Here is a 27,377-nt window from a genome sequence, read left to right on the forward strand (position 1 = left end):
ATAAGGATTCAACGGGAATGTATCAATAGTTCTTGTCACGTAGTGTTTCGTCACAGAGGGCATAATACAAAAGCTAACGCCTCGCCTCGCTTTGAGTCGCCTCGTCTTGACTTGACGTGGCTTACATAATATGAACCGTAAGTGACAATCTACGGTAAATCCTTCCGGTTTTTCTTTATTGACATCTTTTAGTCTCGTTTGTGTATCTTAGAAAAGGTTATAGTGGTACTTTATATATTCAATAGGTCAACATTTGGCCACTATCTCGCCTGACGGTAAGCGGTTATGTGGCCTACGATGGATCACGTCTTACTATAAGCAACCTATTTAGTCGAGCCTTGAAGACACCTAGTTTACCATAGCAGTTCGCATAAGGCATCTTAAAACGAAGCGCTTCGTACGAGTGGGAGGAATATCTACCATAAAGCGGTGGTGCTTCGCCAATTGTCACGCAGTACGATGATTGAAAAGACAAGATGTGCAAAGCTCGATCTCCGAAACATTTCTGTCGCCATTCCTACTCTTCGTAAAAACTGACTAAATACGAAATCGGTTATTAGCTCTCCCTGTAAAGCTTGAACATTTTCTGCGATGTCCAAACCATTTATCAAGCATGGGGATCATTGCAAACCCTCTTTTTCTAGACGCTGTATTTATTTTGATATACTTATGTGCAATTTATTTACCTAACACAATCTCAAGTAGGAAGAAATAATGTTATTAGGTCATTTAAAATATACTTTATGTAACGTTATTGCAACATCGTCCTAAATAGATAGTGAGGCGCCATGACATTATCGATTTATCGTTTTATCGACAAAAAAATAATCGAATTGATGAAAAGATTTCGTGTTGTCCGCGTTTCTCATAATAGAATGTGAAATATCGTTATCTAGTTTATCGAATTTACTCGGATCTAATCTAAAAACGTATAGTGCGTACTCCCGTTTCCATTAGCTATAAATAGAAATGGATGATAAGGTAAATTTAGTTAAGAGCTCAGCTATGGAAATTGTTACCCTTATGATATCATATTTTTAAATATAACAGTCGATACATAACCAAGTCCTTCACAAAATATTATGTGCTTTATTATCTAGCATCTAATACCCCGTAAACACTTATATTTAAGTTATTTGTGTAACATTTTTACAATAAAATATCGTGAGACATACAAAATTTACTAAAACCATTCACGTAAATTAACGGAGATGAGCTCTACTAGTTTCGAGTCACAGAGAGATTCGCAGCCGCAGCGACGTCGCGCAACCTACTCTTTGGAACCTTTGTTTAATTACATTATTTGGAAAGAAAAGAAAAAAAGCAAGGTAACTGGCAATAGAAAAAACCACATCCCTTGTTAATTACTGGTCACATATTTGTTACTAACAAATTGATTATAATAAATATACTCACAACAGATAAACAGGCATCATAAGTCGTATTCTTTGGTAACAATAGCGCTGCCCGAATCTTGCAGTTTCCATCCTTATCACACACGTTGTCACAATCACGAAGCCTCGGCTTTTCACCTCGACAGTTTTCAGACAACGATACACCACCTCCCACTAACCCTAATAACACTAAAACACACCACTTCATTTTCATTTTATCGACAAACCCGTAAAAGTACCACATCCATATTTAATTTCATGTAAGCTTTAATTATTGACACTAGAATTACACTTTTTTTATTCCAATTTTACGGTTGCATATTAAAAAAATGGAACGCGGTTTTTATCGATATTACGGCCACATGACTAGGTACATCACTACATTTTCCACAGCACTACCGGATCTGAAACAAAAGAGGCAATTTTAAATAGAGCAATACGGAAAATATTAATTGAAAGAGAAAAGAAAAAATACAACATTTAAAAAATGTTTTGTATTTGCTGCAACTGAAATCTTACTTCTGTGTAACTAAAAGGAGAAACGAGCACTTATTTTTTTTCATTATTATTATACCGAAGACAAGACTAATTAAAGAGTACTATTACTTCTTTGACAATTAATTGTCACTTAGAGAAGGAATATACATACGTGTAGAGAGAAGGATGTATAGTATAAGGTAAGGAACATAAAGCAAATACAATTCAAGTTATGACAAGGATATGTCATAACTGAATTTATTTTTAACATAATGCGTGACTGTTTACGGAGAGCACGAGACAACATGGTTTACAAACCATGCCCCTCTCTACTACTGAGAAATTTTCGGAAAATCGAAAAAAGCCTACTGATATTTTCCCGACTCGAGAATTTTACTTGAGACCCCTAGCCCGGCAGTCGCACTTGCGACTCAACTAACGAGGTGGTCCCACATTCACATGTCTACAAACTAATTTAATATTCTCTCTTTAGCTTAAACAATAACCTACATTAACTATGAAACAAAGATCACATTCACCCTTACACACAGCTTTCTTCAAAAGACTTTTCACGCAAAGAAAATATTCGCTTTGAAACGATAAACCTCAGCTTTGGACCGTGGAAGCCTTATTTTATTTTATATATATTTTATGAAACTTCTCTCACGACAAATTCACGTTTATAGAATCCTTTGCTTCGTCATGAGTGTTTCTTTTACAAAAGATTGCTTGAATAATGTCAAAGCCTTTTTGATCTTTGATTGCCTCATGAATAATGTATATATGTAAGTTTCAAAGCAAAGCTATTGATTTTTGTATGTATATAACAAAGGGTAAAATGTAGAAAGAAGACATATTTCATAAATCATAAGTATTTTGAAAACTGCATTATAGATAGACTTTGTAGAACAAAAGTGTGGGAGAGCATACTTCAGCACGAACGGGCCGATACAACCGAACCGATTCCACGGTCTCACAAAAAACCGACGTGAAATAAGCCTTGCGTAGTAAGGTTATCGGAGGCCCAATTACCCCCCTTTCCGATCTTCCCGATCCCCCGTTCCTCATAAAGCCTTAAATTCCTAACCCCAAAAGGCCAGCAATGCAATAGTGCCAGACACAATTGCAATTTTTAAATTTTTGAAACAATTTTTCTTTGATAATGTTTCTTCGTACTAAGTGAAAAAAAAACGTCGTTTTAATCAGATTCACCAGTAAAATAAACCTAAGCTACACAAGTTTCATTTAATCAGTTGAAATGTGTGTAGTACTCGTAAATGCCACATGCTAAACTTTGCAGCAAATACAATTTGTTTTACCCTCTGCAACTTAGTATTTGCTTTATTTAATCCTCTACAAGCTGTAACTTATAATTTATCTTTGCTAGAAGTACTGCAAACTAACCATATTCATAAATTTTATTAAAGTTGGTTTTCCTATGTGCACTTACATTAAAATTGTAATATACATTCATTTAAAGCAGCTCTTTATATTCAAATGGGTGGGCAAGTGGTTTAATTCGAGATAAATTGTAACCATTAATTTACCATTCATCTAGAAATGGTTGTGGAATCCTCTCAGGCATCGATTAACCAGCATCTCCCACTAGCCTACCAGAATAAATCAATTACTAAGTCAATGCGTTTTAGTTATAGGGTCAATTATCATATTTCCTTCACTTTTTTATGATATAAACCTGTAAACGAGCAGTCGGATCACCTGATGGTAACCAATCGCCGCCACCCAAGGACACCCAAAACACCAAAGGCGTTACAAGTGCGTTGCCGACCTTTTGGGGGTTAGGAATTTAAGGGTTGTTGGGAAATTGGGGATTGGGAAGACGGGTAACTAGATATCCGGTAACCTCACTTATACAACGACACACAACGCAAGCGTTGTTTCACGTCGGTTTTCCTAAGGCCGTGGTATCACTCCGGACGATCCGGCTCATTTGTGCCGCAGCATGGCTCTACTACACTTGAACTTTTCTTTAGCTGTAGCCAGAATTCAATTAAAATTTTTAAGCTGGTGAGTCGAAAGAAATGAAAGCGCAGAACTCACCCTTTGGAGAATTACATTAAAAAAACCGTCCTGTTTAGAGCAACGAAAAAGAATTATACCAAGACCCGCGCAATAAAAAAAACTAATTGTACGGGCGTTCTTCAAGAAGTTCGCCAAAATTCAATTTACTTGGAAAAAAGAAGTAAAAGCCTTATTGAACGTACCTTTTCTAATAAAACACTTCCGAAAACTAAATTTGGGAACCTTTTCCCTTCATATCAATCTAAAAGTAATTTAGTTTTAAATGAAATAAATATAAAATTTCACCGAAATAGACCGAAATTAAATGGGCCGCCTTAAATAAATAGTAAAATCTTATTGTATGAAGAAAAAAAGTTAGGTATTTTAATATTTCTTGTCGCTCACTAATAGAATGTGATTTTATTTTATGAATAACTTTTTTACCGACGCGAGCATATATGAACAGACTGATGACTGTTGATGAAGCAAAAGAAATATGCAAGAATCTTAGCAATTGGCGTTCATAGTTTTCATTAATTCTGCATACCCCCATGGAGAAGAGACATGAAGTTTTATATGTGTGTATGCAGTACTACTTTATACCATAAGGAACAGGATCAACCCTATCTCTAATCTTGCAACCACATAGTGCTACGAGTTTATACTTCACATGGTAACAAACAAAATGTCACAAAGAACTTTAATAAAATTGCCGTGGAAATCTAATCCTAAATTTATCATATTCCGGCGCTGTGGACTACCTAGCTGGTTTATCTAGACTCCGTTTCGAAAAGCAGGAGTAGGAACGAGATGATTTTTAGGCAGTGAGAGTCTGGAACTCCCGCTAGCTTTGATGGATGTTCCCACCTCAAAAATGTCATCATAGGTAGTAAAGTCACTATCTCAAAGATATAAGGTCCTAACTATGTAAGTATATAACTATGTGTATCTTCACTTTTTGATAAGAAAGCATAAAATAAAAAGTAATAGGTATATAATCTCTGTTATATACATACATGGTTATAGTTTTACGTTTTCCCCCTAATCGATAACGATGACAAAAACATGAGTGGAAACGATTTGTCATTGGCTGTCACTGGGTGGCTGTCATTGGGTGACAATTTGCGGTTTTTCTTGGTTCGAATCCGGTAGTGCACGTCACCATTATCTACAAAGTGTTGTAATAAATGTTATTTTCAATATTTATCTTTACAAAAACATCGATCATGGTTATTTTTGTTAAGGGTAAATCATTTTGTTTCTTCCAATAATCTTTATAAAAGGATACTTGATTAACCTAATACATAAAATTAATAACACAGTGAACTTTATATCAACACAAAAAATAATAAAATTTTCATGAATGCGCAAGGAATCGAAGGATTCCGTATAAAATTCGCGTGTTCAATTTTTGGCTTGAATTCAATATGCTATGTAGAGATTCGCTGCAAAAAAGAATTTTCCATTCCATTCTGCGGCGGTGTAAATTGAGCCTAAGGTATATTGTGTATCTTGATCTTGATAGCTGTATACCTTTTTTACACCAAGGTGGAAAATCATCAATCAATCAATCATCATCATCGGAAAATCATCAATAATGGAAATCCCCTAGACGAAAGAGACAGTCGCTTACTGACCAATAACCACCCCGCTGTTAGTTGAAATATGCATATATCTCGACACATACGAGGTTACAGGATGAAAATTCTCATTTAACCAATTATGGCTAGTAGAATGCACTTGTGTCAGCTTGGAGTTGTCATGCTAACTCAAAGGTATCATTGGCGGTGCCACGGGCATTGTTTGCTCGATTCCCTACTATATGGTTGAGTTGAGCGGTGCTGGTGTACGTGTCATGTTCGTAAACGGGCGCTATCAATTGGGACTGGTCAGCTTTCTTTTTTTAAAACTTTGACTGAATATTGGTGGTACATTGTTCCACATTGTTCACATATTTGACGTAATCGAAACAATGTAACCAATAGTATTGTGAATCTGATTGAAAAAGAGTAACCTATGGAATTTCTTGCTCTTCTCCATAATAAATCTATACTTTGGAACGATCAACTTGAGGACTAACCGAAAAACAGACATTTTTATTATTATTATATTTGCATTGATGTTCAAAAGTACCTTCCTGGTCGATTTGAAATAAAAAAATCCCTCCCCGCATCGTTGTTTCCCGATTCGTTTAATAAAGAGACTTTCAAGGCAAGAGTGAACAGGTATTATTTGAGCTTGCGGGCACCACCTTAGAACTCATCTTTGCTTCCCATCAGGCAAGATTGAGGTGACAAGCACTCAAATTTTGGTAAATAATTTTTTTTTTGACTCTGACTTTGACTTATCCAATTAACGGATTTTATTCCCACATCATATTACGCCAGTTGTATATAAACTCTATTGATCTTGGCCTTGTTAGAACTGCTAATAAAATTACTGTAATCACATGGCATTTGTTTAATTTAATACGTTCCGAATTCTGTTTACAATCATGTGTGATGTGTAGGTGGCGTGAATAAAAGTCTTGCATGATTTATTCATTCAATCATCACTTGTGTGTGTGTATACATAATGATACGAACCAGTAATTTTGTATTAGAAATGTACATTTCAACATGTTTATTTTTCTTTTATTTATTTTGTGTGATTTTTCGTTTGAAAAGATCAGTTGATTATTTTGTTTGATGGTCGTAAGGGTGGCTGCGTAGGTTAGGATTCAGTCTTAGTATAAGTAAACCACAGTAGGTACCATAAAGGAAAAAAACGTAAATTAAAAAATTAAATGCGCAACGCAGCAACGAAAATGTGGACTCCACTTACGGGTTGAGAGGTCGTAAGTGCAACTGCCGTACAAGAGATCTCAGGTTCGATTCCCGGGTCGGGCAAAGTATTAATGGGCTTTTGTCGGTTTTTAGAAAAATTTCTCAGTGGTAGCACGGAATTTAGAATTGTGCCCAATATAATATGGCAATAGGCTCATCCCCTATTACATGGGACTTATAACACAAATGGTGAAAAGTGGGTGTACATTGTGTAGCGGCATTACGTGTAGTAATGTGCACCTCTGTCTACCTCTTCGGGGATAAAAGGCGTGACGTTTCGTTTTCCACATTTGCGGTATCGGTATTGGGGACTATTATTTTAAAACACCATCTAAACCAGGTAAACTGTAAATTCCACGCTACTACGAGGAATTTGAGAACATTATCAGATAATAACTGCAGAGAATTTCAAACTGAAACTCAATCTATGCTTAACTTGAGGACTGAACTTGAGATCCTTTGTACATCAGGTGCAAAGAAAAGATAAAGATAAATTGTTTATCTGTTTTTATAAAAAATGGAATTGCGAGCGATGACACAGTAATTGCAAAAGACGAAATTAAAAAGATTTAAAGACGTCCACTGCTGAACATAGCTTTAATGATACATTATAGCACTTTAATTTGCAGCATTTATACTGTGCTGATCTTTTTCCAAAAAAAGGATTTCGAAGCATTTAGAAATGGGATTTGAAACATAGATGTAAATACGACACAATAGTTCAATTGGTAGAAAAGTTCAAACCGGTCACGTCATTTGGTTGAAGCAAACATTCAGTACGGTACTATAACAAAACATTGCTAGTACTTCACACAATTACTATGACACATGTTCTTCGCATATATCTTTGTTATTTTTCTTATACAAGAGTCTAAAAATAACAAACCCAAACAAAAAAAAACAAAAACGAACTCAGTTCAGCTGTTCTCGCGATTTGCGCTATATTTTAAGATTCATTTTCATATTATTTTTTTTTATTTTTTTTTTTTTTTTATGGAATAGGAGGCAAACGAGCAAACGAGTCACCTGATGGTAAGCGATCAGCGCCGCCCATGGACACCCGCAACACCAGAGGAGTCACAGGTGCGTTGCCGGGTATACAGACTAGCTTCTGCCAGCGGTTTCGTCCGCTTTCTCGTGGATTAAAAAGTATTCTATGTGTTATTCCAGACCATAATCTACCCCTGTTCTAAATTTTATTCCGATCCTTATAGCCATTTTGACGTGATTAAACAACAATCATAAACACAGACAGCCATAACTCACAAACATTCGCACTTACTACTTATTGTTTTAACATTCTATTTAGTGAAAAGTGAAAATTAAAAAAAATAATTGTAGCCGGTTCTCAGGCCTACTGAATACGTACATATATAAAATTTGGTAAAAATCGGCAAAGCCGTTTCGGAGGAGTATATATAGTAGCTAACATTGTGACATGGAAATTTTATATATTAGATTAATTGCTCTTCATTAGTCTCGCTCTTAGAAAAAGGGCTGGACTGATGTGGCTAATTTGGGTCTTGAATCATTTGTGAAAGTCTAGGAAAGGCCTAAAACGTTTACGTTGTTAAACGGTTTGAGGCGGCCCGAAGTTTGCCGGGTCAGCTAGTATTACGTATAAATCACGCATATCTAGACTTCACAAGCTTTTTCTAGACACCCTAAGTTAATATAGTGTGGCTATAAATCTGTTGAATACCAATTCAAGTGTTACCTACAAATCGCTTGGTCAACGTTTAATCTACATAAGTCAATATGTACGTACATAAATTAACGATAGATTGGGGTTAATGATACGTCTAAAGTTATGTCATACAGAAAGCGAGATTTTTGTTCGTTTGTTTGAAGATGATTAGGAGTTAGGATCGCTAATGTATGTAATGACATAGGTATGAAAGAAAGACAGTTAATAAAGTTCAAAAAGGGCCAGTGCTCAGCTAAAATGCTCAGGTATCAGACGCATACGGTATATCAGTATGATAGCTTATGAATATTTTTAATTATTTATTATTGTACATATAACATGTTGAGAATTTTATTTCCCAGAGGACAAATCAGAGTTTTTTATTACACTATCGTTCAGCGTCTTTTAATTTTTTAGTGACTCTACTGCGATCTCTAAGTGGCTAATTATGGCAAACCCTTAAGAACTTTTAAGAGCGTTTTCATAGTATCGTTTATCCAGCGTTGGCGTGCGATAGACGAATGCGCAGCATAGTCGCCGCAACAACACGGTATCAGTGCATGAATGGTACATTAATATGCTGCGTTATTGCACAGTAATTACCTGACTCCACAGAAATCCGTGACGACGAGACGCCTGCGCTGCGTAGCCGCGGCATCTTTGCTGTCCATACGTGTATCAAACGCCTACGCTGGACAAACGCTATAGCAAAGCTGCTCAAAAAGCTTAAGATCTTTGATCACTGCTTATGACTCTCTTTTAACCAATTCTATAATAGTTTGTCCTTATACAGTGAACCTATTGCTTTATACGGTCAAAACCATGATTAAAAACTCTCAGTTATTAATCAAAACAACAAAATATTACTTCTGACTCAATAATTAAATCGCGCGGTAACAAACCACTATTCAGTGAAACAGCTGTCACGCATAAAGTACACAAACAGAAACATTGTAATATACGGATAGAAACAAAGGCTACGGATATTAGTGAGCGAAATTGTGACGTCGGTATTTCAGTAATATCAAATACCGGTGTTGCATTCTAACTTTTGTTGTGATGCCACACGTATGTACAAATGAAATAGTATTGAAAAGCTGAAAGAATGACGGCTATAAAACAAAAAAAAAAGTATATTTTAAGTCTTTGACTGCCAATAGAAAACTGTTGAAGGCAAATCCTCCGGTAACGTCGGTCACCGGTGACCACCACGGCGTTTAAAGTTTAAAGTCAACGTAAGTAGAAAATTAGTATCTATACATAAATATAAGTAGATATCATCGTCATCATCATCATATCCGCCACTTAGGTCTCCTCAAATGACTTCCAGATACGCCGGTTGGAAGCGACCTGTATCCAGTGGCTATCTGCGACCTTGATCAGATCGTCTGTCCACCTCGTAGATGGGCGTCCTATGCTGCGCTTGCCGGTACGCCTTCTCCACTCAAGAACCTTTCTGCCCCAGCGGCCATCGGTTCTCCGCACTATATACCTTGCCCACTGCCAACTTTTATTCGTTTGCAGATCTACTCGTTTTTTATTCGGTTTCCCAAAGAAACTCCGAGCATAGCCCTTTATATAGCGCGCTGAGCATCCTTGAGCGTCCTTGAGCTTCTTTATAAGGCAGTAAGAGACCACGTTTCAGTTCCGTAGATCATCGTATAAAAAATAATAAAAATAGGAATTAAAGTAATTATTACTGTGTATCACATAATTCGTAATACCTTTATGTAGTTTACTTCGAATTATGTAAAAAATATATCACTGGGGATTGAAAATTCTATTAAATAGAGCAGAATTTATAATTTCCGACTAGTTTCGAATCACACCGGGACTCTTAAAATCGTCAGTCAACCGTTAAGCGTTGAACGAACTCCTTAAATAAATATTTAATATATCGAGACATGCTAAGGAAATTAATATAGTTTTATTTTTAAGTAATATTATGGTTTTGAAGCTACAATAAAAATCTGTTATAGAATGATAATATTTCAGAGGTGCTTAAACTATATTATATCTTATAATACCGAATACACATTCCAATTTAATCAGACAGATGTTTTATTATAATAGTCTGTCTATTAGTTTATCAGTGAAATAGCGATTTGTATTTTCCACAATCACGACTTAGGTAAATGATGGTTTTACCAAAATTATAAAAAATAGACAGATATGAATCATTCTTTATCTACACGGATATAGAGTTTCATTCATTTGGTATATTTTTTACCCTAATAACAGTGATACTTATACAAAAGATTTATTATAATATAGAAGGTGACATAAAGCAAATACAAAGAGATGTCATAACGGGTAACACTTTATGGGAAGCCGGAGACGTTACAAACAACGCCTCTCTTTATTTTCCAACATGCAGTTCCATACTACAAACACGTTACCAATTGTACACATTTTAATGTGCTACTTTCTGAGCGCTTATAATATTATAACACCTATTTATTTATAACATCATTGGGCAGGGCCGATCCGTTTTGTCACAGTGCACAATCACATTATGACATCTCATCTTAGTACTTACTCCATGGTAGATACATAAAGCGTTATAAAAATAATATTGAGAAAATAGACAATTACCACATATAAATCAAAAAAGTGTTTCACATTTGAATTTCCTATACTGAATAAACAAATAAATAAAAGTTTGATCAAAATCCTTGACCAACCTAAGCCACCATTAAAAAAAGATTGATTAATCGGCGGGATAAAGAGACTGATTACTGCAGACAAAATGGAGACCTTTATTCTGCCTACTCCAAGTAACAAACGAGATAATAAGGTTGAATAAGAAACGTAATCATGACAATAAATAGTTCATTCTTAAATAGTAACTAAACATACAATATGTTAAGAAAAATATTATGTCCATTTCATTGAAATAAACGCAGACACCGCTGGTATTTTTTTGGGTGAATAATAAAATACTTAATAACATCAATTACTCTTTCAATACTTCTCTCACATCACACATCACCAGCCTATAAGTGGCCACTGCTGACCAAAGGCCTGGTTTCATACGGAGAAGGTTTGATTTTATTAATCACGTCGCTTGCTCAATGCGGGTTGGCGACTTCAAACTTATATTTAGAAATTATAGGTTCAGGTTTCCTCATAATACTTTCCTTCACCGTTTGTCAATGGTGTCTAAATAATCTTAGAAACGACACATTGGTACTTGCCGTCGTTAGATTTCGAAACCGCATTCTCATGCATAATAAGCGGCGTCTTAAACCACCGACATTTTCACAATACTTCTCTCACTTACCTTAAAACCTTGTTAAAGTAATAGCCACAAAACTGACAAAACAAATCGTTTCTTTCATTACAACTATGACAAGTCGTTACAAGCACAATACTTATCGGCTGTCGATAAGTAAGAGAAAAACTCTGATAAAATGTTTATTTCTGTATTTGATTTAGCGATAAAATAACAAATGAGCGGTAGGCAACGTATCAGTCATCTGGCACATGTGACATTTGATAAGGAACAAGGATTGTCGATAGTACTGTGTGAGGTTAAATCGAGTTGTACGGTGAAGTAAGATACCTATCAGTCGTTGTATACATATTGTACAAATAACTTGTTGCGCATAACTTGTTTTATCGTAATGTGATTTCATGAGCATACTCTGCCGTATCTGTTATATCCGAAAAGATTAAGGATCTATTATAATCCATTAATTCTCAATAGTTATTCTGCATTGTATTCACATCTTTTCTTGAGAGTAGAAAATCATCCAGTATCTTCTCCCGCCTTGGGTGAGACGAAAGGGAATGTGAGACTCATACTAACCAAAAACCACCCCGTTCCTACTTCTGCTCTTCGAGCCGGAGCGCCGTTAACCTGCTAGGTAGCCCACTTCTAGGATTATAAAATTACGTTTAATAATTTGTCCATGCCCGTTCCTATGTAAACAGCTCTTCGAGAAAAGAGCTGGATTAACTTGCGTTTAATAATTTGTTCTAACTGTCTCCTATAACAGTAAAAATATCTGATTTATTCAAAGATCATTTACCTAATATTCCTTAATGTGTTCCTTTTGAAGGAAAAAGCAGACGCACATAGCAGGAAAAAAGGACTATTTTACTAGACTTAAATCTAAAGAGTTAGAACGAATAGTACTGCAAGTTCTACAACTAAACTAATATGGGAAACTCGACATAGTGGGAGTTGGCGAAAGTTCTAACCGAGTCGCCATGACACTTTTAAAGCCGTCCATTTAATAACAATTTACTTGGAAATAGCTAACACCTGAAACCTTTTAGAATGTAGCAGATTTACAGCAATAAAGTACTCGCTACAAAACTTTTCAGTTTATTTGAAAAGAGATTTTGTTTCTTCAAATACTTTAATAAGTTAGTTACTTTAGTTTTAAGTTTTCTTCTTTTGAAAATGGTTGATTAACTTTGTAAGGTAATAGTTCTTAACTGTATTTATAAATGTTTAATTTAATTTCGAAATATTTTATTCAGTAAATCGTCTGTAAAATTGATTGTGGATAACAATCAAATTTAATGATAAAATCAATCCAATTTAATGAATCATCAATTCAATTCAATAAATTATATAATACGATACAGACAGGCAAAATCATCGGATTATTCTTCGAAATCTATAAAGGGTTAATTGATAAATAAATTTTCAGTAAAAGCCTGAAATAAAAAAAGCTTTATCCTATTACAACATTTTTAGTGCGGGAGAGCCATGCTTCGGCACGAATGGGGCAGAGTATCAACCGGAGTGATACCTCACAGAAAACTGGCGTGAAACAACGTTTGTGTTTTATGAGTGATGTTAACGAAGGCTCTATTACCCCCTTCTTAATCTACCCAATCCCTAATTCCCCAACAGCTCATAAATTCTTAAGCACATAAAAGGCCGGCTACGCACTTACAACGCCTCTGGTGTTTTGGGTATTCATGGACGACGGCAATTATTTAACATCAGGTAACACACAGCCTGCTCTTTTACCAGCTTATATAACAAAAAACATAAATTCAAAGTCGCAATAGGTATTCTACTTGAAAATTGTTATAATCAGATTATAATGAGACTTGGTCTCAACAGACTCGAGTGATCATTACCAACGAAAATATAAAATTAAAACATCCAAGAAAATTTAAATTACAAGACAAAAAGTCTATAGTAGCTCCAATTTTAACCCCGACCTTAGAACACAAGATATTAGAAAAAAAAATGTAGAAACAAAATTTTCGCCTTACGCAGGTTCATAATAAAAAACTTTATTTTTGTTCGTTAGCGCGAAGGAAACCCTGGATGGTAATTCAGATTCAGACGTAAACGCAAACAATAAAGGTGATCAAATATGTAATGAGAACGGAGCAGTCGTTTAATTTTATCCGATATTTTCTTATTCGGAATATTTTTAGGGATCCTTTTCACCGGAATAAGCATTCAATTGGCTCTACCTAATATAATTTACGAAAATTTACATTCAAACTATAAGATAAGAGATAGAGATAGAAGATTAAACAAAACAACCTTTCAAGTGGAGTTGAATCCCAAAAAAAAATGGAGTATTCTATTACGCTCAATACTCCCCCTAGGTTTGTTCATTATTTCTTACCTCCAATGGAACATACACAAGTAAGACGACATTTAAAAATCATTTGATATTGGAGGTTTACCTCCAAAATATTTTTACAGAAATATGACAATTATCCTCATCTTATTTCGTCTCAAAGTAAAGTTTGGAACTTCCTGGAAACATCGTTTATGTAAAAATCGACTACGGAACCCGACTCTTGAAATACAGTCCGAAAACTTCCAAAGATATTTTTTTATGAGTTCATCGTAATTTTCTTCAACTCAATACTGTTAATTAACGGCGTTGCCCAAAACTTGGAAAATGTTGTTAATTTCGAGTTCCGAGTGATTTTCGGTCTATTACGAGTTACGATTTTCGAACTCGAAGAACTCGGAAGTTTCGGCACAAAAAGTTCAGTTCAGAGTAAATTTGTTGAGAATTTTCGTAAGAATTTTCTTTGACTTTCTCAGTAATGAGAAATATAGGTATACAAACTGTTGAACACGACTTCCTTATTCGAATCAATGGCATATTTTTCAAAGTTTGTAATTCAGTTACTAATAATGAAGGTATCATCATCAATCATCAACAGCCTATAAGTGGCCACTGCTAACCAAAGGCCTCTTCTCACACGGAGGTTTGAGCATTAATCATACCACGGGGGTTGCTTAATGTGGGTTGGCGATTTCAAACTTAATCAGAAATTATAAACCCAGATTTCCTCACGATATATGTTTCTTCTTCGTTAATCAGTATTGTTGTGCTTTTTTCAGTTTATCGAAAATTTTCAGTACCAGCACGGAGTCTGAAATTGTGCCCAGTATATAGCAAAAGACTCACCCCCTATTACAAGGGACTTATAACATAAATGGTAGTAAAATGGGTGTACATTGTACAGTGGCATTACGTGCCGTAATGTGCACCTCTGCCTACCCCTTCTATGATAAAAGGTGTGACGATACGATACGATATCTTTAGTCAATTTTTACAAGTAGCTGAACGATGATAAAGGGCGTTATTTTTAAAACTTAGGTATGTGATCTTACGTATCGATTACACGACAAATACGTACTCGTATGTATGTTACAATTATGTAACAAGATTTGTTTGCAGCTTAAATGATAAAAATGTTTCGATAAAAATAAACGTTACCCATTTTTGCAGATAATTTAGATTTAATCGCCGATAAATATTGTCAGTTGTGTAATATGTAGCGTAACTTATTTTCGGGTTTTTTTAGGTCAGGGTCAGTTTTTGCGATATATCGACAATAAGCATTTCAAAATCCACTATTTTTTCTAACATTTTTTGTAGTGATTGTGTTTGTCAGTTTATATATTTTATATTTTTTGTTATATATTTTATGTATGATATAAAAATAAGTCGAATTTTCCTTCCTAACGTTATAACTCCAGAACGCACGATCCAATTTCCAAGGTTTTGCATTCGTTGGATAGGTTTTAGGCTACGTGGGGTTTATTATAGCAAAGTAAAAATTCAAGAGAAAAGCAGAAAAACGGAAAATTATTGGTGGTTTGGTAGAAATATAATTATATATTTTAGTAAAATGGAAAATAAGACCAAGGAGAAGCCGCGACGGACAGCTAGTACGTGTCTAATAAAATACCAACAACATCACGAAAAAATAAAGTACAACTTATTTGTATGAATTTGTACGAATACCGAACATTTCTTGAATCGAAAGGCAATCAGAAGTTTGTTTACAAGTCGTAGGAGCAAATATATTCTCAACAAATTCAGTTAGCAAGTTTATTTGATTAACAAGTAAGTACTAAGTAAACAAGCGGCTTTAGGGACGACTTTAGGACGTCGCCATGTCACCCCTAGGGACGGCACCGGATCATGTTGGACTAACCAATCAATCAATCGCGAAAGCCATAACTGTCAACCCGACATGTCACGTGGCAACCCTGAAATTCGGTAATAAATTACATTATCGTTTTTATTGGCTAATCCATTTTCATAAATTATCGATTACGAATAAGAGTTTCCAAATAAACAACGTGTACGTTAAAAGGGTAGTAATATCATTTTTTATTTTATTTATTTTTTCTAAATTGAATAGGTGTCGGTACAAAAATATAGAAAAAATCCCTCTATCAACGACATCTGCTAACTTATACATATGTATGACGACTATTCGAATGTCTACGCGTTATATTTTTCATTACCTAACTGACGGATTAAATAGGTTTTTAATTTTCATACCCCGTCATCATCTCTATTATTGTGTCTGATTCAACACTGACCAAAAAATAATGATCAAATTGAAAAATAACGATCGAATAATTATTGTGGTTGGCTTTTCAATCTAGTGCGACCTGGGATTAAAATAATAATGACACTTGCGGTCACAAGTATAATTATTATTACATTAATTGCAAAATTAATTATTATGTTATCGGGTTACTCACGTAACTGTTTGACGAGAACTCGACTAGTTTCAACCCATGCTATGCATTCGGCGACACACGAAGCGGCGATTTTCGCGCTGCCACTGACAATCGCTACGTCGTGTGTCGTCGAATGCTGCTCATGAATATGAGCCACTAGCATGGCTAGAAACTAGTCGAGTTCCTCGTCAAACAGTTTCGTGAGTTAGCCTATCGGCTATCCTAGCCTATCGGCGCGAGACATACCAAATTAATTATTATGTTTTCACATACCAATTTTGTTATCACATAATAATTAATTCAGTATGTCTCACGAAAGTTATAGTAAAATTATAAGTATAATTGCATAATTTTAATTATGAGGACATCCGCACTGGGCCAAGTTGCATGTGACTGTCAACCATGAAAGGTCTGTAAATTATAATATGTAAAGAAAATCTGAAAGAAAAGAACCTTATTATCGCAGTCAGATAAAGCGAAAATTTTAACTCCTAATTTCGTTTACTTTGTAACACGAAAGGTGTAATTTGAATTTTCCAAATTCCAAACTCCCATCTATAAATAAATAATGATGGGCTGTTTACCAAGAATTTCTATTGAAGCGAAGTATTTGTAGTATAAAGCGGGAAAGCACAAATGGGACCAAATGTTGTAAATCACTGTAACAATGTTATTATTAGTGGTTTTACAGCCATTAACGTAACTCGTAAACAAACAAATGAATACTTTACTACTCGTATTTCTTACGTTTTATGGTTAGAGGGGGATTTATTGACAAAAGGTTTGCTCCTGACTTTGTTTGCGAATTTTCGTATATTCGTATTCGCGGGAATAGGGATGATGATGGGGTATGAAAATTTTAAATCTGTTTAGTCCGTCAGTTAGGGAATTAAAAATATTAGACACTTATTTTTTTGTTTTGCCATATAAGACAACAACACTTAGATAAAAAATACGTGTCTAATATGTTTATATAATCTACAACACAAACATTGAAGTAAAAATTAGTCGCGTGACGTCCGTTCTAGGCACGTTTTATACTCAGAAATGACGTTTTAGGTCCCACTCCTAAAGATTCGTTTTATCTAAGTATTGTGTGACAAAATAAATACCATTACATAGCTGATGAACTAAATAAATTTAAGAAATAGACTAAATAAATTTCATACCCCGTCATCAGCCCTAATAACAAGGCAGTACTGCCTTGTGAACTTAAATCTAATGAAGACATCGAAACAATATTTAGTTTTGGTAGCACCGTAAGTAAGACGTGACGCAGAAGTCGGCTGATCATTACGTGTCGAATCCCAATTAACGCTCAAAGCTAATATTTGATTAGCCCAAGGCTGATTCGGGCTCATAAGACTTGTACCAAATAGGGTACATTTTACTTTATTTTGTGACAGTCCCAAAACGACGCTGGGAGCTTAATCTAGGATTACCTACGTGTTATTGATTCTATTCAGTTTGTTCTATTCATTAATATCCAATCATAGTTCACTGATGGCTAATGGGCTTTATCTACGTACAGAGGGTTTTGCTATACATATATCACCAAGTTTTTTTTAAGGGGGGAAAATGATCCATTTACTTCTCCCGCCTTGAGTGAGGCGAGTGTCACACTCATACTGACTAACCAACTGACCGACCGGATAACTAACCCGTTCCTTCTCCTGCTTTTCGAGCCCAAGCCCCGGTAAACCCGCTAGGTAGTCCGCAGCTCCAAATAAGCTCAAGACACTTTCTCTTCAATCGCACGCTACATTTCTTAAATGGAACTAAATTGATTACCCAATTATGAAAATTAATTGCCAATCACTTTTTCAATTAATTCCTAACTTTTAATCTAGAATTGGGAAGTTCGAGACATTTATTTTCTATCGCGCGACATCACGAAAAACCGTTGTCAGTGCTAAATCTGACAGCGGGATTAACAAAGGATAACCTATTTTTGATGTAAAAGACCGAATAGCGAATTTAAACGAAATCTATTTAAATCAAGACCTTGATTCGTCATCCTCTAAATAAAATCGAACTTTATTTCTAACTGATAAGGTTGAAATTTATTAAACTATTTAGATGGACGGGTGTAGCTTGATATGCGTTTATGCGGACGTCAAATGCAGAATGATCAAAGTGAAGTTTGGCGTACGTGCGGACGTGGAGAGTGGGTACTGACAGATAGCAAGGAAATTGGTGTAAACATGGATTATTGTAATTCCTAAACATTTGTGTATACTACTTGCAATAATAATTATCAGGAATAAATAAACGGATGGATTCGTTTGTTCGACGGATTACATGCTTGTTTACTGACAATGGATGCAGATTGATATCCAAAGAAATAAAAGTACTGATGAATGAAGCCATTAAAAAACATGTCGTGTCACACATATCTCAAGCCCTATTTTCTTTTATTTTGTGTCACATATAGAGTTTTAACTGCCTTGTTTGTCGATTGGTCGCAAGTGCAACTGCCGGACAAGAGATTCCCGTATTTCCGTTAACATAAACTCAGTTAGAATTTTCCTTTTTTAGCCAGAAGTACCGACAGATCGACTATTAAGGCAGACTGTAATTAAAATAAATATCTAAATACTTCTGTTGATCTCGTTAGTCCAAAGATTATAATTTCAACTACAAAACTCAAGGTCTCAGATCTAAGGCTACTCAACAAAAGACAGTTACAAGGAAAACGTAGATAAACGTAGATAATCAATCACCTCACCAATCCCCCATATAACGCAGATGGCCATTTTCCCGGTTCATTGAGTAACAATAGAATTTGCATGCTTCCGACACTTTCGGGCCTCAATCTGAATTCAATTGTATTGCTATTAAGCGTAGAGTCGGATTCAGCCTTCCAGGAAACTCAAAGTCTGTTGATAAAGTTTTGAGTTTGCTCTTAGTCTGTTTCACGAATTTAAAACTCTGTTTGATAATAGATTTTCTTTTTTCAGGTGAAGATTACTTTCATTTAGATTTGGTCTTAAAAAAAAGCAAAATTAAGTCGAGATTTTGGATAATATATATAAGGTCGTATTAATACAATGTGTGAAATGTAATAAAAGGGTAAGGTAATATTTCACCAGAGATGTGCTATGTAGTTATGCTACAATAATATAATAGCTAAACTGTGAAGCTATGTGACCGTTTCCACCGATACTAAGCTATGTAACTGAGCAAATAAGATGAGCAGCTTGAGTATACGATGTATCAATAGTAGGGAAGCTATCGTGAAGTCCTTAGCATCTTTCCATAGTTTCCAGCCAAGCTATGTTTTTTAACATAGCTTAGCTGAGTCCGTTTTCACCAATGTTAAGATATGTGTACCAATGAATATGATTGGTGGAAACCAAACTCAACAACAACAACAACGTAGCATAACATAACTCCTGAATATTTGGTATACAATATAAGTGTATGTCCCTATGGATATTACAAGCGTGATTTTACATTGTTATGAAATTCGTAGTAATAGCTAAAGTTTGTAATTATGCTCTCAACCACTGTTTTAATGGAACTAATGGCATAAAATTTACATGCGACCAGCTTCATTAGTGATATAAGCTAAAATGGATAAAATGAGAATCGAATGAATAAAAAAAAACGTGCAACTTCACGCCTTTTATCCCCGACTGGGTAGGCAGAGGTGCATATTACGGCTAATGCCGCTATACATATAATGTACATCCACTTTTCACTATTTGTTTTTATAAGTAGCGAGGTTACAGGCTCAATTCCCCCCTTCCCAATCTCCCCAATCCCCGATTCCCCAGCAACCCTTAAATTCTTAAACCCCAGAAGACCGGCAACGCACTTGTGACGCCTCTGGGGTTTCAAGTGTCCATGGGCGGCGGCGAAAAAAATGTGTATATAGCTCTTTTCTAATCACCCGGTCAACTTAAATGCCATTTGACTCACAAAAACAAAAAGACCTTTAAGGATCAAATTAAATAGCAAAACACAATTTTAAATCGCTGAATCATCACCATTTTCGAAGTGGGTATCCACCTACTACAAGAGATGAAAGGCATAAACAAGAGAACTATCAAAGGATAGTATGAGTCCACAACTATCAATTTACAAGTTGTATTTGAGCCCACACACATACGTGGAGTGGTTGCCTCACAAAGTCTTTGAATTATTGAAACACTTGAAACATAATATAGCTCATTACTGACCTCTCATTATACGCCTACTCGTGTCAATTAGGTTATATAAGACGTCTAATTACGATGAAAATTAGTTACCACAGTCAGGGAAACTGTTACTGAGTTATGAGGCCTCAATAGTCTCAGTTATACATATGAGGTATTGAATCTCGGATTATTGGCAACAGATAGATAAATCAACGTACAGTACATTTACACACAAAACGATTTTTATGTCATCTGATCTGAATCTTTTAATCTGATAAAACACAAGGGGTCTCGTGTTCGTTTCCCGAGTCGGCCAAAGTATTTTTCGGCTTTTTTCGATTTTCCAAAACTTTACCAGTAGTAGCACGGACTCGGACGTGTCCAGTATATGGCAATAGGCTTACCCCCTATTTCATGAGACTTATAACACAAATGGTGAAAAGTGGGTGTACATTGTATAGCGGCATTATTGCCGTAATGTGCATCTCTGCCTACCCCTTAGAAAATAAAAGGCGTGACTTTGCTACGATCTGAATTTTTATGTAGGTGCGTCTGTAACCGCACCCACGATACAGGAGAAAATTCTAAGGCAAGATTACATGTTTATTAAACAAAACAACACGTGGAAATGAGAGATGAAATATAAATTGAGGTAGCAAAAACATACCGTCATAAAACCGACAAACAACTGACAGAAACAGTAAATCCAAGACTATTACAAAATTCCTAGTAACGGTAACAGAAGCACAGGTTTGCACGTGACGTTCAATATTCTGTACCATATAGAAATGAACCTATGGTTAAACCAAGAGGACTTTAAACACAGCTGAATCCTTCAGAGAATTTGGCCATCTAAAGCTAATAGCAATATTGTTTCTGGAGATTCGAAAACTGAAACTGGGAATATATTCCTGTTTTACACAACAAACATAGATTTTACCGATAGCAAAATCCGTCTAGATTCAGAATTTCCATTACAATGCGCATCACATCGTTAATAGCCTATAAATAGGCCACTGCTGACTAAAGACCTATTCTAACACGGAGAAGGTTTTGAGCAATAATCACCACGCTTGTTGAATGCGGGTTTGCAAATTCAAACTTATAATTAGATATTTTTTTCCAGAAATCTCAAGTTTTCAATTCCATTCACATAACTCCAGCCTGAGGACTCTAATTACATCACTAATTAGGTACCGTACCTGTCCGTTTCCCACATTTCACATTCATTCATTGTGAAAGTAGAATACCTCCATTTGTTATTTCACTGTTCTTTAGCTGTTTACATACATAATAACAACAGCCTTTCTGTGGGTGGGATAAAACCTGAAGTTTTTTAAACTATAATCTCCAAGCCACCCGCATAAGCTAAACGTTCGGAGTATAGCAAACCCAATCTCTGTATATAAAAATCAATTGCTGTTCGTTACTCTTGCTAAAACTTGACAACGGATGGACCGATTTGGCAAATTTTGGTCTTGACTAAATAATTCCAGAAGTACAGGGAAGTAGAAAGTCAAAGTCAAAAGTCAAAGTCAAAGTCAAGTCAAAATCATTTATTTCAAATAGACCAGAAAGGCACTTTTGAACGTCAAAGCAAATATAATAATATTAATAACGTCTGTCTGTCGGTCAGTCCTCTAGTGAAGCTATTTGCTCGTTCCAAAGTGTAGATTCCTATGGAGAAGAACGAGCAAGAAACTCCATAGGTTACTCTTTTTCAATCAGATTTACAATACAATTCTTGGTTACATTGTTTCGATTACTTCAACTATGTGAGAACAATGTAAAACTAATATACAGTCGAAGCGATAGAAAAAGAAAATAACCTAGAGGACAATAAAAATTAATGCAGTCCGGAGCTGACCAGTCCCAGTTGACAGCGCCCGTTCACGAACATGACACGTACACCAGCACCGCCCAACTCAACCATGTTGCAGGGAATCGAGCGATCCAATGCCCGTGCCACCGCCAATGAGACCTTTGAGTGAGCATGACAACTCCAAGCTGACATAAATGCATTCTACTAGTCTAATTTGATTTTAGTTAGAAGTTTAGAAAAGGTTTAAAAAGTGAGAAAGAAATGTTTGTTTAAAGCGAAGTTTGCCGGGTCAGCTAGTCTTTTATAAAGAAGTTTTTTTATGAAGTTCAGTAGGGATCACGGAGCTGCAGACTATCTACCAGGCTAACCTGGCTCCGGCTCGAAGAGCAGTAGTAGCAACAGGGTTTTTTAGTCAGTCAGAGTCTGCTACCTCCTCTCGATTTACCCAATGCGAGAGAAGTCATTGGCTGATTTTCTCCCCTCAAAAAATAAAACTCCAAAATCGGTTGTAATGAGCTGTTGTAATACAATCATAGATAAATATAGCAACTCCTATTAGTTTCCTATTCTATTTTATTTCCTGGATTACTGGCAACACTGCCGCTTGGCCTTGCATGTAGATGCTGGCAACAATTTTCCGCCGCTGTCCTTTGACACGTAATTGGTTTACAGGGTAATCTTCTTTTACTTTGATCGCCAGGCTTTTGATGTTAAAGCTATGAAAAAAATATGTGGCGATTTGCGAAATTAGGTACCTTTTTTCTTTTTAGGTGTTACGTTGTTAGTTTCATGTTATTTCTAGCTCCTGATATACGGTTGGTATGGTTTTTATGGTTTTATATAGAAAAGAGTCAGCCGTTACGTTGCTTTACTTGATCGATGCTACACAACAATACAATATTTTTTTGTTTTTATTCCGCTTGTAGATGTATTTTCATAATGCTCGATTTCGAGCTGTGGGACCCGCTGAGTCAATACCTGAAGATGCCTGAAGGTGGTGCTGATAAACATCTAGCCTATTCTAGTCTAGACTAATAAATAAATAAAATGGGAGTGTCTGTTTGTAATATTGATATAACCGCTTTTTACTACATGCGTATGAATATACATACGCTACTTATAGCAAAATAACATTTTAAAAAATTTTGTCTGTCTGTATATTTGTTCCGGCTAATCTCTGAAATTGCTTGACCGATTTTGACGGGACTTTTATTGGCAGGTAGCTGATGTAGTAAGGAATAGTTCGGAAATAAAGTAAAAAAGTCCGCAATCCATGCCTGTGAAGCTGCGGGCATGAGCTAGTTCTCAATAACTTTAATTCATGTTGCACACGCACTGAGAAAAAGAAAATGTATATTCCATTTTTCTATGAATCGGGATACTTTTCAAGGTAAAAATGGCAACCCCCCTTGACCTTGTGTGAGGCTGGCCAAAGATAATTTATCATGTCGCGACAGTCCTTTGAAAGGCTAATTGCTCACTTATTACATACTTTATTTCGACCTTTGATCATAGGCCTTTTCATGCGATACTGCGAAGCAAATTAAGTGGAGATATATTTTTAGAACTCCGCGCTGATTACTAAAAATGGGCATGCAAAATCAAAGGTTAGGTTAGCATAACATACAAATCATATTAAGGTACCAATTATTATTTAGTCGTTATTAAATTATTTAACTTTGCTTTACAGAAGAATTTTCTCCAATTTCGGAGGGCTGTAGGATTACGTCCATATCCGAAATAACGACCTCTTGACCACATAACGTGACTCATGCGAGAATCGAACCCACCACGACACTTACTGCCGCACTCAGAGACATTTAATGATTACTTAAACTATTCCTTAGTAACGATTTTGTTCCGAAAACAATTGCTAAGGACTGGGTTAAGTAACCATTAAATGACTCTGAGTAATGCGGTTAGTGCAAGATCCAGTTACTACGCCAACCGCATGGCCAAACATTATTATACAACTATGTAAACTTTATAAATCCGGTTCAAACTGCTTGTAATTGTAGTTTTTTTAGAAAACGATAATCGATTAACAAAAAGGAACTGAGCTTAATGAAGCAAAGCCGACGGCATCGACTAGTGTTTAACAAGATTACCGTGCCATCAGACCATTTCCAGTCTGCGCTGGTCATTTCCTACTTACTGACAGCTAGAGATGACTTGTAATTGAAACGAGACAGCGATACTGCTGTCCTGCTTAGTTTTATGTAGTTTATTGTTTTAGAGTTTTGCAAATAGGGATGATGACGGGGTATGAAAATTAAAAATCTATTTAGCCATTTAGTTAGTTTATGAAAAAATATTAGAAATTCTATATATTTTCGTTTTCTTTTGTCATATAAGATAAACAATACAATATAAAACGAAACAAAATTTTGGAATTGGAGCAAATACGTAATTTTTGCATACTTAAAACGTATCTATAAGGACGTCACGCAATATTTCAAATCAATATATCTTGGAAAGTATTTGTTTCTGTAAGAAAATAAAAAATACGTATCTAATATTTTAAACTAATCTACAAGATGAACTTTGAAATAAAAATCAGTCGACATTATTCTGGAGCTTTAATAATAAATTGAAAAATGACCTATATTTTTATTCAAGGCTGAATTAATTAAGGCCTCCTTAATTATTAAACTTTAATAATAAAAAAAATTCCTACGTTTTTTAAATAAACCGGTCAAAGAGATTTTATTCTTCCTAAAAACACATTGTGTTTTAAATATTATTTTAATTCCTTATAACGAACATATTTTATCGTTTATCCTTACAATAAGAAAGATCATAAGGTTGTGTAATCTAATGAACCAAACATAAAAAATAAAATAACATAATCGAAACACAAAGCTAGCAAAACGTAATTTATCATTTACTCTTCACGATTCAAATGTTTATACTCGTAATCACATCAAACAGAATTTCAAAATAAATATTTCAGTGAACGAAATAATCTTTGCGGTTTTTTTTTAAATCTAATCAACCAACACAAAATCCAATTTACTTGTTTTTTTTATACCACAATGTTGGCAAGATAGCGCGGAATACCTGATGGTAAGTGGTTACCGTGGCCTATGTACGCTTGCAACACTTGGGGCATTACATGCGCTTTGCCGACCCTTAAAAAACCTTGTATTGTTTGCAGTTTAAATTGCTGAAATTGAATAAACTAAATACTTGTCGAATGAAGTAAAGTATTAAGAACTAGCTGATGGCCGCAGCTTCACACACGTGGATTACGGACTTTATAACTTTTTTTTTAGAATATCTTATATTTTAGAATATAAAGTTAAGTTACTCATTTAAATAAAAGTTAAGAGTTAAAACAATAAAAGTTCAGTTACTAAGTTACTCATCACTACATAGTATAAAACAAAGTCGTTATTTTTGTCTGTTTGTCTGTATGCTATGCTTAAATATTTAAAATTACGCATCGGGTTTTGATGCGGTTTTTTGTAATAGGTAGAATGATTCAAGAGGAAGGTTTATATGTATGTTACATGCATATTAATATATCACCAATGCACCCATGCGAAGCTGGGGCGGGTCGATAGTTACTACATAAGCCAATAAAAGTCCCGTCAAAATCGGTCCAGCCATTTAAAAGATTACCGGACAGAAAAAGTATAAAAATGTTATTATTATAAAGGAGGTCCATCGTCATAGGACTGGACTTTGTGATGAGCTAAAACTAGTCTTCTTAACAAATTTTACTATCGGAAACTAAGAAAAGGTATCAAAGTCGGAAGAAAAGAGGTTATCAATCACAAACCGCTTATCACCAGTATTGGGTTCATAGGTTTATCTTTTCACATACATTATGTATCTAAACATATAATAATATATATATACATGTATCTAATAGTTTTTATAACCTTCACGCTTCATTCCGAGCCATTTGCGTGAGTCGATGTATCATTGTAAGATTATCTTTCTATTCCACACTTAAGCTGAGCAGATTGGATGGTGGAAATGAGTACCTCCTTTTTTTTTTGAGGGGGGATAATCATCCCATGACTTCTCCCGCCTTGGGTGAAGCGAGAGGGAGTGTCAGACTTCTGACAAAAAAATCTTACTGACTAAAAACCACCCCGGGTCTCCTGCTTTGAGCCGGAGCCCCGGTAATCTTTTACGTTGTCCGCAGCTCCGGATAAATGAGTGCATCCTACATTGATATTTGACTGCACGGTTGGCGTGGTGGCTGGGCAACTGGCTGCCGGGCGACGTGTAGCGGGTTCGATTCCCGCACGGAGCAACTCTTAGTGTGATCCACAAATTGTTGTTTCGGGTCTGGGTGTGATGTGTATGTGAACTTGTATGTTTGTAAACGCACCCACGACACAGGAGAAAATCCTAGTGTGGGGCAACGTTTCTTTAAAGAAAAAAAAAATTGATGGCGTTGTTTTGATTTACTTGAGAAAAACGGAATTATCAATAAAATTTTAATATGCTATCTTAAACAAAAACTGTATTGTTTCAAATTGATCTTGACACCCATTAATAATTATTAGGGTATTTAATATTTTTATCAATGACATTATCTAATTTTTATATACGTAATTTATATGTGACTACTGTACTAATTAATGTGTGAGTACTAATTACTGTGACTGTAATTTAATACTATTGACGTTAGTTTAGTTATGTTAACTCTCAAATTCCAACTAAATTTGTATGTGATATGTCGCAAAACATAGCTGTATGGACCATATACCAAGAAATGTAACAACTCATTGTAACTACAAATAATTATTTTCATTTTCATTTGGATCTAGTTTAGTAACTATACTAAAAATATTTATTCCCCGAAAAAAATCCATTGATGTACCTTCTAGTCAGTAATTTCGCCGCTGCTTGTACATCTTCGGTAGTATAGTGGTAAGTATCCCCGCCTGTCACGCGGGAGACCGGGGTTCGATTCCCCGCCGGAGAGATTCTTTTTGTTAGATTTTTTTTAGTTTTTTTTTCAATCTATACAAAACTTGTGTTTTTAAATTGATGTAGACCATTAAATG

General features: G+C 35.3%; 1 protein-coding gene and 1 non-coding gene across 2 annotated transcripts in view; one reads left to right on the forward strand and one right to left on the reverse strand.

Annotated features, from left to right (window-relative positions):
- LOC126911719 (uncharacterized) overlaps positions 1-27,377 on the reverse strand; it is a 140,810-nt gene that overhangs the window by 77,046 nt on the left and 36,387 nt on the right. The window contains exon 2 of the mRNA XM_050700376.1: positions 1,417-1,798. Within this exon, the coding sequence (XP_050556333.1) occupies positions 1,417-1,638 (222 nt within the window). The 5' untranslated portion in view covers positions 1,639-1,798. The remainder of the gene's footprint in view (positions 1-1,416; positions 1,799-27,377) is intronic.
- Positions 27,224-27,295, forward strand: Trnad-guc (transfer RNA aspartic acid (anticodon GUC)). Its single transcript has one exon. It is a non-coding gene; the product is annotated as a tRNA-Asp (tRNA).

Source organism: Spodoptera frugiperda, chromosome 18 (assembly GCF_023101765.2).
Source record: "Spodoptera frugiperda isolate SF20-4 chromosome 18, AGI-APGP_CSIRO_Sfru_2.0, whole genome shotgun sequence".
NCBI classification, from domain to species: Eukaryota; Metazoa; Arthropoda; class Insecta; order Lepidoptera; family Noctuidae; genus Spodoptera; species Spodoptera frugiperda.